The sequence below is a fragment of the Callorhinus ursinus genome, unplaced genomic scaffold (genome assembly GCF_003265705.2).
Source record: "Callorhinus ursinus isolate GAN/ISIS: 27379988/994484 unplaced genomic scaffold, GSC_fseal_2.0 scaffold12, whole genome shotgun sequence".
NCBI lineage: Eukaryota > Metazoa > Chordata > Mammalia > Carnivora > Otariidae > Callorhinus > Callorhinus ursinus.
The window spans coordinates 20,000,731-20,011,553 of NW_027397074.1; the positions used below are offsets into that span (position 1 = coordinate 20,000,731).

General features: G+C 42.2%; 1 protein-coding gene and 1 long non-coding RNA gene across 4 annotated transcripts in view; both read left to right on the forward strand.

Moving 5' to 3' along the window:
* GATAD1 (GATA zinc finger domain containing 1) overlaps nucleotides 1-1,927 on the forward strand; it is an 11,047-nt gene extending 9,120 nt beyond the window's left edge. For both annotated transcript variants that reach the window (XM_073898818.1, XM_025872868.2), the window contains one exon: nucleotides 527-1,927. In XM_073898818.1, the coding sequence (XP_073754919.1) occupies nucleotides 527-717 (191 nt within the window). In that variant the 3' untranslated portion in view covers nucleotides 718-1,927. The remainder of the gene's footprint in view (nucleotides 1-526) is intronic.
* A 1,482-nt stretch (nucleotides 1,928-3,409) lies between these two features.
* On the forward strand, nucleotides 3,410-8,492 carry LOC141373855 (uncharacterized). Of its 2 annotated transcripts, XR_012380209.1 has the most exons (3): nucleotides 3,410-3,623; nucleotides 7,899-7,976; nucleotides 8,130-8,492. It is a non-coding gene; the product is annotated as an uncharacterized lncRNA (long non-coding RNA). The 2 variants fall into 2 exon arrangements; XR_012380208.1 differs by having other exon boundaries at nucleotides 7,899-8,492.
* The last annotated feature ends 2,331 nt before the right edge of the window (nucleotides 8,493-10,823 follow it).

Genomic DNA, 10,823 nt, shown 5'->3' on the forward strand with positions numbered 1-10,823 from the left:
CCTCCTCCTCCTCCTCCTCCTCCTCCTCCTCCTCCTCCTCCTCCTCCTCGGACACTGGAGCGGGGAGCACAGCATAGGGGTCAGAGCACACACTCTGGAGCCAGACGATCTGGGTTCCTAGCCCAGCACCCAAGACTAGCTGTGTGGCTCTGGACAAGTTCCTTCATCTCTCTTGTCTCGTTTTCCTCACACAACAACCAGGAAGAATAACAGTGCCTTCCTCAGAGCATAGTTTTGAGGATTCAAAGCATCGGTGTATATGCAGTACTTAGAGCAGTGTGGGCATATCACAAACACTGTATACTGTTTTTAGAATCCTTTCTATATTGAATCACTGTTTTGGGGAGTTAAACAGCTAAAGTAGAAGGAAATGACGGAGAGGGACTTCAGAATAATACAGGTATCAAGGACTAATGTCAGGGCACCACCAGAGTGGTTTCTCCTAGCATCTAGGAATTTGAATCTTTTATGAAAATGATATATATGTTCAAAAATGTGTTTGATCTTTCCATCAACTGCTTTTTAGGACCAGAGGAGGATCTTCCAAGGAAAATGGAATACTTGGAATTTGTGTGTCACGCACCTTCTGAATATTTCAAGTCACGTTCGTCGCCATTTCCCACAGTTCCGACCAGACCAGAGAAGGGCTACATATGGACTCATGTTGGACCTACTCCTGCAATCACTATTAAGGAAACAGTTGCCAACCATTTGTAGTTTAGAAAGTGAAACTCATTTCCAGTCATCTTGTATTCATACTCCTCTAAGACATGCTGCATGTTTCTTTCATGAAATTCTTAGATGGAAAGGTGACTAGAAATTTTTCCCTAACTACCCAGTAATCATTAGCTTGTTTATTACTAGTCACTTGGAAATTTAAAAGGGATAGCAAGGAATTAAATATATTTTGAAATTAAATATATTCTATATATGTATCTTCCCAGGCAAAGGCTGCAATTTCCAAGGAGACCAGTAGGAACAGGTAGTATCTATTTTTTTTCTCCATGATTTATTTCTAGAAACTCATTACAATCAATGGATTGTATTTTTCTGCTAGAACAAAATATTAATTAAGGTTTGGATTTCTGACCAAGGGCTTAATCAAATAAAATGTAGCTCTGACCAACTGTGTCTATCACAAAGTTACACAAGCTTTATTTCTTCATCTAGAAAATGCTAGATAGACTGTTTAACCTTAAGGAAAGTGATTGGTGGATGATTCTATTAGCCTGAGCTTTTTCAAACTTCGTTCTGTAGCGAACAGATTCAGAATTATTTTGTTGATTGTCATTGTTTTCATCTCCCTTCTCACTCAAGGTGAGGCTCCCAATCAAACCATAAAATTTTACAGTACAGACAGCTTCATGAAGCGCACACAGGAATCACGTCGTGTTCAGGCATCCCCCTTGGTAGTTTCTTGACTACCATTAAAACAACCACTGGGCAGTCATAAAAGTGACTTATATGCATTAATATCAAAAAACAGTTATACTTAGAATTAAACCATCTGCTGTAGACTCGTAGTTACAGGCCTAAAATAAAGTCTTAGACGCCCTCAATTGTCAGAATTCAGGTATAGGTTCTACTCAAGTGCAGGCCAGCTAAGGGAGGGAACAATAATGTGGAAATGGGAAGACGTGAGGATTGCACACCCGCACTTCTATCCTGACTTAACCAGCATTTTTCAACCCCAGGAAAATTTGTCAGAATCTAATTTAATCATAATGATTTTGAGTTGTAGCAGTTTTAACTGTTAACATTTTCCTGCACAGCTATGGTTTGTATGTTAGAAGGAAGCAACTGTAGATAGCTCTGTGTTCATAGGTCTCTCCACAAATGTTACTGTAAAATTGATTGTAAATACCATTGTAAATAGCTAAGTGCCAATATTCAAACTTTTGGATTAAAATGTGTTTTTTACATTGTATTTACTTTGGGTTTATTTCATTTAACAATTAAATGTGGGGCTTTCTACCTAAAAATGGTATAAACAGAAAACACCAGTGTTCTCATAATTTGGAGCAATAGATTGATCAATATATAATTGATTTTAGGAAAATTTCAAAGAGTGGCCAATTGCTAAAAGAAATAACGTATGATACTTATTTAAAATGAGGATACAGGGGCGCCTGGGTGGCTCAGTCGTTAGGCATCTGCCTTTGGTTCAGGTCATGATCCCGGGGTCCTGGGATCCAGCCCCGCATCGGGCTCCCTGCTCCGTGGGAAGCCTGCTTCTCCCTCTGCCACTCCCCCTGCTTGTGTTCCCTCTCTTGCTGTGTCTCTCTCTGTCAAATAAATAAAGTCTTTTAAAAAAAGAAAGAAAACAGTATATATACTTACCATGTGTTTATAAATTGGTACCTGTATAATATTTTTTTAAATAAAGATTAAATTTTCACTTTCTTCCTCAACAAATACCAATGGCTCCCACTGCCTATCCGGTACATTCATTCCTTTTCTCCTGTTATCGAGGGCCTACCCTGATACGGCCCCAGTCTATATTCCCAGCCTTGTCTCCTTCTACCCACCACTGAAATGTCTCCCCTGACACCCTCCTCATTTTCCTGGCCAAGTCCTTGTTCATGTTCCCCTCAACTCCACCCCACAGACCTTTCTTAAGGCCCTTGAATTCTCTCTGTGAGACCTTTCCAGATTTCAATGGATCCTTGAAATCAATCAATATCCTATTCTATTGTTGCATTTAAGTTGCTGCTTCTATTACCCCTACTCCCACCCCTGTGCTTCCTGGAGGACAGAGATTTTTTTGGTTTTGTTTTTAAGATTTTATTTATTTGTCAAAGCACAAGCAGGGGGAGAAGCAGGCTCCCTGTTGAGCAGGGAGCCCAATGCAGGACTCGATCCCAGGACTCTAGGATCATGACCTGAGCCGAAAGCAGACGTTTAACCAACTGAGCCACCCTGGCATCCCAGAGATAGTGTGTTTTATTTACTCATTTTTATAATTCCCACAGCACCTACCTTGGGTCCTCACTTATGGGAGGTGCTTAGTGCAGAGTCCAAGTTAGTTGCTGTTCACTAAAATAAATGCCTGTTGATATTTTAGTTAATATTTTTTTAAGATTTCATTTATTTATTTGAGAGAGAATGAGATAGAGCATGAGAGGGGGGAGGGTCAGAGGGAGAAGCAGACTCCCCGCTGAGCAGGGAGCCCGATGCGGGACTCGATCCCGGGACTCCAGGATCATGACCTGAGCCGAAGGCAGTCGCTTAACCAACTGAGCCACCCAGGCGCCCTTTAGTTAATATTTAGTTAACTAGTAGTTAATACTAGCTCATACTAACTTTGGCTTAAATTTCAAATTCTCTGCAGTCAAGGAGAATTTCAGATTGTTATTAGATTAATATTTTTAAGATTATTTTGACAGGAAGTTTTTAGGATGAGCTTTAAATAGTTCCCGTACACAAATAAATCTTGACATGAGTATCTGGAAAATTTATTCCTAACCATTCAGGTTCTTGGCTGATGCAGGTTTAAGTTTGTCCTTCCTCTCCACCTCAAGTCCATCTTCTGTTCCAGCCCGCCTGCCCTGCTGGCCCCGGTGCAGGACACAGAAGCGAGAGCCTTGCACAGACAGTTCAACAGGCTCCCACAGCTGTGTAAGGTAAAATCTCTAGCGTGGATCCTCTAGCTCATCCTCAGTGGTTCTGCTTTTCTTTCTTTCTTTTTTTTTTTTTAAAGATTTTATTTATTTATTTGACAGAGAGAGACACAGCGAGAGAGGGAACACAAGCAGGGGGAGTGGGAGAGGGAGAAGCAGGCTTCCCGCTGAGCAGGGAGCCCGAGGCGGGGCTCCATCCCAGACCCTGGGATCATGACCTGAGCTGAAGGCAGACGCTTAACGACTGAGCCACCCAGGCGCCCCTGGTTCTGCTTTTCTGATCAAATCCTGACTGATACAGTTACTGAGACTCTGAAGGATAAAGCCAGGAACCACTGTTTTTCATCATAAGCTATTTAAAGTTACTTGGCTTTTTTTTTTTTTTTTTTTTTTTTTACTATGCGTACTACTTTGATAAATGTTTTAAATTTAAAGGTAATGAGGAGGGGGCGCTTGGGTGGCTCCGTGGGTTAAGCGTCTGCCTTCGGCTCAGGTCGTGATCCCAGGGTCCTAGGATCAAGCCCCGCATCGGGCTCCCTGCTCGGCGGGGAGCCTGCTTCTCTCTCCTTCTGCCTGCCGCTCTGCCTACTTGTGCTCTCTCTCTGTCAAATAAATACAATCTTTAAAAATAAATAAAGGGAATGAGGAGATCACATAGGGAAAGCTGGACAAACTGAATTACAAGATTTTTATTTTTTTATTTAATGTTTTATTTTTAAGATTTATTTATTTGAGAAAGAGAGAGCATGAGCAGGGGGAAGGGCAGAGGGAGAGGGTGAGGGAGAGAATCTTAAGCAGACTCTGTGCTGACCATGGAGCCTGACTCAGGGGTGATCCCAAGACCCTAAGATCACGACCTGAGCTGAAACGAAGAGTTGGACACTCAACCCACTGAGCCACTCAGGCATCCCTATTTTTAAAAAATTTTTTAAAGTAAGCTGTCTGCCCAACGTGGGGCTTGAACTCATGACTCTGAGATCAAGAGTCACATGCTCCAGTCGCCCCATTGCATAATGGGTTTTTTCATTTTTTTTTTCTTAAGGAATTTGGTTATCCTCCTTGTCTTTTTCTTTCTTTCTTTTTAATCAGTAGGCATCTTTAAAGTTTGTTTTTTGTTTTGTTTTTTTAAGTAAGCTCGATGCCCAACGTGGGGCTTAAACTCAAAACCCTGAGATCAAGAGTCACGTGCTCTATAGACTGAGCCAGCCAGGCACTACATAAAATTTTAAATTTCTATCTGTCAGAAAAATGTGTATACAAAATAAAAACCAAACCAAAACAAAGGAGGAGAAATAGCTCACTCGTGTGGCTGTTGGCAGGAGGCTTCAGTTTTCCACAATGCTGACCTCTCCATAGCTTTGCTCACAACACAGCTTCCACCAGAGTGAATGATCCATGATAGAGAAAGAGGGGGAGAGCACCCATACCCGAGACAGAAGCCACCATCCTTTTATAACAATCTGGAAGTGACAGGCCATCACTTCTGCCATATGCTGTTGGTCACACAGACCAACCCTGGTACAGTGTGGGAGGGGACCACATAAAGGTGTGAATTCCAGGGGCAGGGACCATTAGGGGCCAGAGCCCTAGGGACTACTCTAGGAATCCATGTTAAGGAGATATGAAATGTAGACAAAAATGTGTGTAAGAAGAGGTTGTTTCTGGTATTGTTTAAAATAGTGAAAAATAAACAACCTGAAGATCCAAATTCTGATATGTTTGTAATGGAATTTTATGCAATGAAAAATGCTTATGAAAACGCTCACTGTAGGGGTGCCCGTGTGGCTCAGTCGGCTGGGCGTCTGCTTTAAGCTCAGGTCATGATCCCCAGGGTCCTGGAATCGAGCCCCGAGTTGGGCTCCCTGCTCAGCCGGGAGTCTGCTTCTCCCTCCCCCTCTACTGCTCCTCCCTGCTCGTGCTCTCGCTCGCTTTCTCTCTCTCTCAAATTAATAAATTAAAAAAAAAATCTTTTAAAAAATGCTCAGTGTAAAAAATATAGAACTACATGAACAATGGTTCTGATTCTGTAAAACACCTACATGTATATAAACATATAAATAAGGGTGGAGGGCGCCTGGGTGGCTCAGTTGGTTGAGCGACTGCCTTCGGCTCGGGTCGTGGTCCCGGAGTCCTGGGATTAAGTCCCGCATCAGGCTCCCTGCTCGGCGGGGAGTCTGCTTCTCCCTCTGACCCTCTTCCTTCTCATGCTCTCTATCTCTCATTCTCTCTCTCTCTCAAATAAATAAATAAAATCTTTGAAAATAAATAAATAAATAAATAAGGGTGGAAATAAAATGTCAACAATTGACATTTAGAATAAATAGTGAACTTTGTATTCTTATCTATACTTTCATTTTTTTGTATTTTGTAGTTTGTATTACTTACATCTACTACTTATATAATCAGGAAAAAATGCTATTTTAGAATGGATATCTAGGCCAAAAGATGGTGTTACGAGCTGAATGTTTGTGTGCCCCCAATATGTTTATGTTGAAGCCCTAACCCCCACTGTGATTACATTAGAAGGTTTGGGCTTTGGGAATTAAGAATTGGATGAGATCATGAGGGTGGAGCCCCCGTGATGGGATTAGTGTCTTTATAAGAAGAAGAAAGGGCGCCTGGGTGGCTCAGTCAGTTGGGTGTCTGCTTTCGGCTCTGGTCAGGATCTTAGGGCCCTGGGATTGAGCCCCGCATCGGGCTCCCTGCTCATTGGGGAGTCTGCTTCTCCCTCTCCCTCTCCCTTGTGCTCTCTCTTTCTCTCAAATAAATAAATAAAATATTAAAAAAAAAAAGAGGAAGAAAGACGAGAGCCTTTCTCTCTCTCTCTCTCTTTCCACCTTGATTCTGCCAGCACCTTGATCTAGGACTTCCTAGCCTCCAGAACTGTAAGAAATGTTTAAGCCACCCAGTGTCTAGTATTTCGTTATTCTATCCTGAAATAAGACACATGAAAACAACCCAAGTGTCCATTGGCAGATGAATGGATACTCAGAATGTGGTATATTCATTCATACAGTGGAATATTATTCAGCCGTAAAAGGGCATGAAATTCTGATACTCGCTATAACAAGCATGAACCTTGAAAACATTATGGTAAGTGAAATAAGCCAAACCCACAGAAGGACAAACATTGTACACTACCACTTGAGTGATATACCTGGAATAGGCAAATTCATTGAGACAGAAAAGGGCTGGGGGAAAGGGGAATGTTATAGGTACAGAGTTTCTGTTTGGGATGATGAAAAAGCTCTAGAAATGGATAGTGATTGGTTGCACAACATTGTGAATATACTTAATAGTATTGATTTGTACATTTTTAAATGGCTAAAGCTAAATTTTACATAATGTCTATTTTACCACAATAAAAAATAGGTATGTAGGAGATAAAGTCAATAGAATTTAATAACTAGTCGGAAGTGAAGAATGAGGGAGAAAGATGAATTAAGGAAGGCCTGAGTGTTATTTTGTGATAGATAACAAGTAACAGTAGTAGCTTTCCAGGTAGAAGTAACTGAGGAGTTGTGTCTTGTTTTGTAATACAAGGGCTTTGAGGCATTTCCTGGATTTCAGTATCCATTAGGTAACTGGAAATCTGGATGTGAGAGTTCAGAGAGAGGCAGTATAGTAACAGAACTCTCAACCCAGCTACTTCTGTTGGGGAGGCAGCCATGTTGTTCTTGGTCCCTGGCCTCTAGGCCAGCCTCAATTCTATGAGGTCATGTCTCACTCAGGCCCACCACAGCCAAGACTCCCTTCTCAGTTCTGATCCTCCAGCACAAATATCCCAGGTATAGAAATAGTGCTTCCCTGTCCTTGTGTCCTGGATTATAAATCTAGGAAAGGCCTCAGGAATCCAGAATTAACAGCAAACCCCTGTGACTGCTGCATGCTTCAGGTGGCAGGGGATTTGGTAAGAAGAGGGTAGGCCATGGAAAGACAGTGGGAGAAATGGCTGCAGCAAGGCATCCTCTTTCTTAGCAAGCTAGAGAACCCTGAAGCAGGGCCATGGGCACAGGGGTTTAGCCATGGAACCATCCCAATATTTTGATGCCCTGAGCATCAGAATAACACAATGGATGAGCACCCAAAGAGCTCACATCCAGTTTTGCAAGCTGAAACTTGCTAGATAAATATGACTTAATTTTGCTAACAAATCTAGCTTTTTCAACAAGTGCAAATTCTCATAGGTGTTAGTAGCTCATGATCCATAGAACGAAAACAGTTTTTCAGAGATTCATGGATTTAGAGACCATCTAATCTAATTCCCTTATTTTACAGAGATGGAAACCAAGGCCTGAAGAAGTTAAGTAAATGTCATGGAAATGTCACTGCAATGTCACTGCAGAACTTCCATAGGTAGGGTCCAAAAGAGATTGGGAAAGTGCTATTGTTAGAGATACTATTAGCAAAAACACAAAGGGAAGTTCCTGGGATCAGGGACTGCAAGCTGTGAGCAGAAAGGAGGAGCAGGAGGGAGGAAAGCAGGGAAAGAGTGTGTCTGTTTTGCAGAACAAGCAGCTCCCACTGAGGAGACAGTCCACGGGAGACCCTCTTGCCTGAGCCAGCTGGAGCCATATGGGAGCTGAGGACCTGTGCAGAAGCCCCCCTGAGTTGCCCTAAAGTTACCTTTAGCTCATTATACTACTAAGATCTCCTTGTTCACATACAATGTATGCACTAGCCCCTGACATGGTAAGTGCCTAAGTAGCCAAATATGTGTAAGTTCCTTAATGCCCGAAGCTCCCTGTCCCTGGTTCCCTAGCACACTGAGTAAAAGCCTCCTGAACTAACCCCACGGGAGACAGTGCTTTGGGAGCTACCTTCTCTTCTCCTTACTTGTGACAAATAATAAAAACTCTACTTTCAACACTTTCTAGGGTTGTGTTCAATTTAATGCACCCCAAGCAGTGAACGCCCTGACTTCAGTTATAGTACTAGGTTCCAAAGAATCTAGAACAACTTAAAAATTTAAATTTTGTCTCTGAAATATCTCTGCATATGGCTGAACTTACATGGTTCCTCTCCCTTTCTTCCTTCTTCCCTCTCCCCCATCCCCATCACTGCCATCTGTCTCTGTTAGAGAAGTGGGAAACTCTAACCAATAATTCTTTTTTTTTTTAAAGATTTTATCTTTCTCTGAGACAGAGAGAGAGAGAGAGAGAGAGCACAAGCAGAGGGAGAGGCAGGCAGAGGGAGAAGCAGGCTCCCCGCTGAGCAGGGAGCCCGATGCAGGACTCGATCCCACGACCCTGGGATTATGACCCAAGCCGAAGGCAGACACTCAACCAACTGAGCCACCCAGGCGTCCTCACTAACCAATATTTCTTATTCAACATGACAGACTGGCGGGAGCTAATTATTGAGCCACAAGCAGAAGACTTGCAATCATAACGTGAACTTCTTGTAACATCATCATTATTTTGAATTACTCTAACTTCCATTTTCCACCTGCTTAGCAGAAGCCGGGTAGAAGGGAGAGGTTTACCACAAAAGCACCTTCAATACTTAAAGCACCTTAAATACTTCTCCCTGTAGATAGGGAAGATGTGAGTAAAAAGACAATAACTTTAGAATAAAGGGTGTAGGGGCGCCTGGGTGGCTCAGATGGTTAAGCGTCTGCCTTCGGCTCAGGTCATGATCCCAGGGTCCTGGGATCGAGTCCCGCATCAGGCTCCCTGCTCCTTGGGAGCCTGCTTCTCCCTCTGCCTCTCTCTCTCTCTCTCTCTGTCTCTCTGTCTCTCATGAATAAATAAATAAAATCTTTAAAAAAAAAAAATAAAGGGTGTAGGTGCTGTTGGGGAAATGCAATTTAAAAAGAAAACAGGTAATTTACAATGAGATGTGGATGGAACTAGAGGGTATTATGCTAAGCAAAATAAGTGAGAGAAAGACAAATAGATGATTTCACTCATATGTGGAATTTAAGAAACAGCAGATGAACATAGGGGAAGGGAAGGAAAAATAAAAGATGAAATCAGAGAGGGAAACAAACCATAAGAGACTCTTAACTACAGGGAAAAAACTGAGGGTTGCTGGAGGGGAGGGGAGTAGGGGTTGGGGTAACTGGGTGATGGGCACATGATGTAATAGGCACTGGGTGTTATATGCAACTGTTTTATTCAACTGATGAACTAAATTCTACCCCTGAAACTAATAACATACTGTATGTTAATTAATTGATTTTAAATTTTAAAAAAATGGAAAAGAAAAAAAAAAAACACAAACGGGTGCCTGGCTGGCTCAGTCAGAGGAGCGTGCAACTCTTGATCTCAGGGTCATGAGTTTGAGCCCCACGTTGGGTGTAGAGATAACTTAAATAAATAAAAAAAGAAAAGACAAAATCTCTCAACCCAGAGTTGAGAAAACACTTATTATTGACTGAGCATTAAACCAGAATAGGATGTTCATCACACACAGTTAGCTAAGAAACTGCAAGGATAGAAAGAAGTCTCACCCTTTTATATAGTCAAACAGATACAACCCATCACATACATGTTCTCAAGATAAGCAGTAACTATTCGTCAACTCAGAGAACTTGAGAGCACCGGTAGTCATGTGCAGTTCATCCTAACTTGACCTGGTAATTAGGGTGACCATCTGTGTGAGCTAACTGACTTGATCCAGGGTGGGTGGCAGCAAACTCATATATTTGTGACAGAATGTACTTACTTTTACAACTTGGAGCATTAAAGTTAGGTGCCTAGACTCCTACAGAAACTGGGGGAGAGTGGTATTCTCTCCTGAGGCTTACATTTCAGAGGTAGCTCCCAGGTTCTTGAGAAAGACATTCCTGGGTCATAAAGCTGACACAAGGCTCATTGAGTTTCTAAAAAGAAACACTGCAAAGAGACTGAGAAAATACTTATATGTATGTAAGTTTTCTAAGGTAAATATTCTGACAGGGAAGGGAGAGAAATCTCTTCCCTTATTTTCAACAAGAGGAATTAAGCCTCTTATTTTAAATTCATATTTTCCGACAGTGCCCACTCTAATTTGGAACAGGGAGAACGTGGACAGTGTTTTTACTCAGGCCTCCATGTCAGGGCTGCTTTTAGTACATTTTGGTATCTTTGCGAGAGTTTCAAGATGGCAGCCACTTGGTGAGAGACCAGAGGCTGGATTCCATTCTCATCTCACCCAAGAACTTTTGGACAGGGTGTAACCTGCATGACCATCCTTGGTGGTTCTCATTGCCGCTTTGTT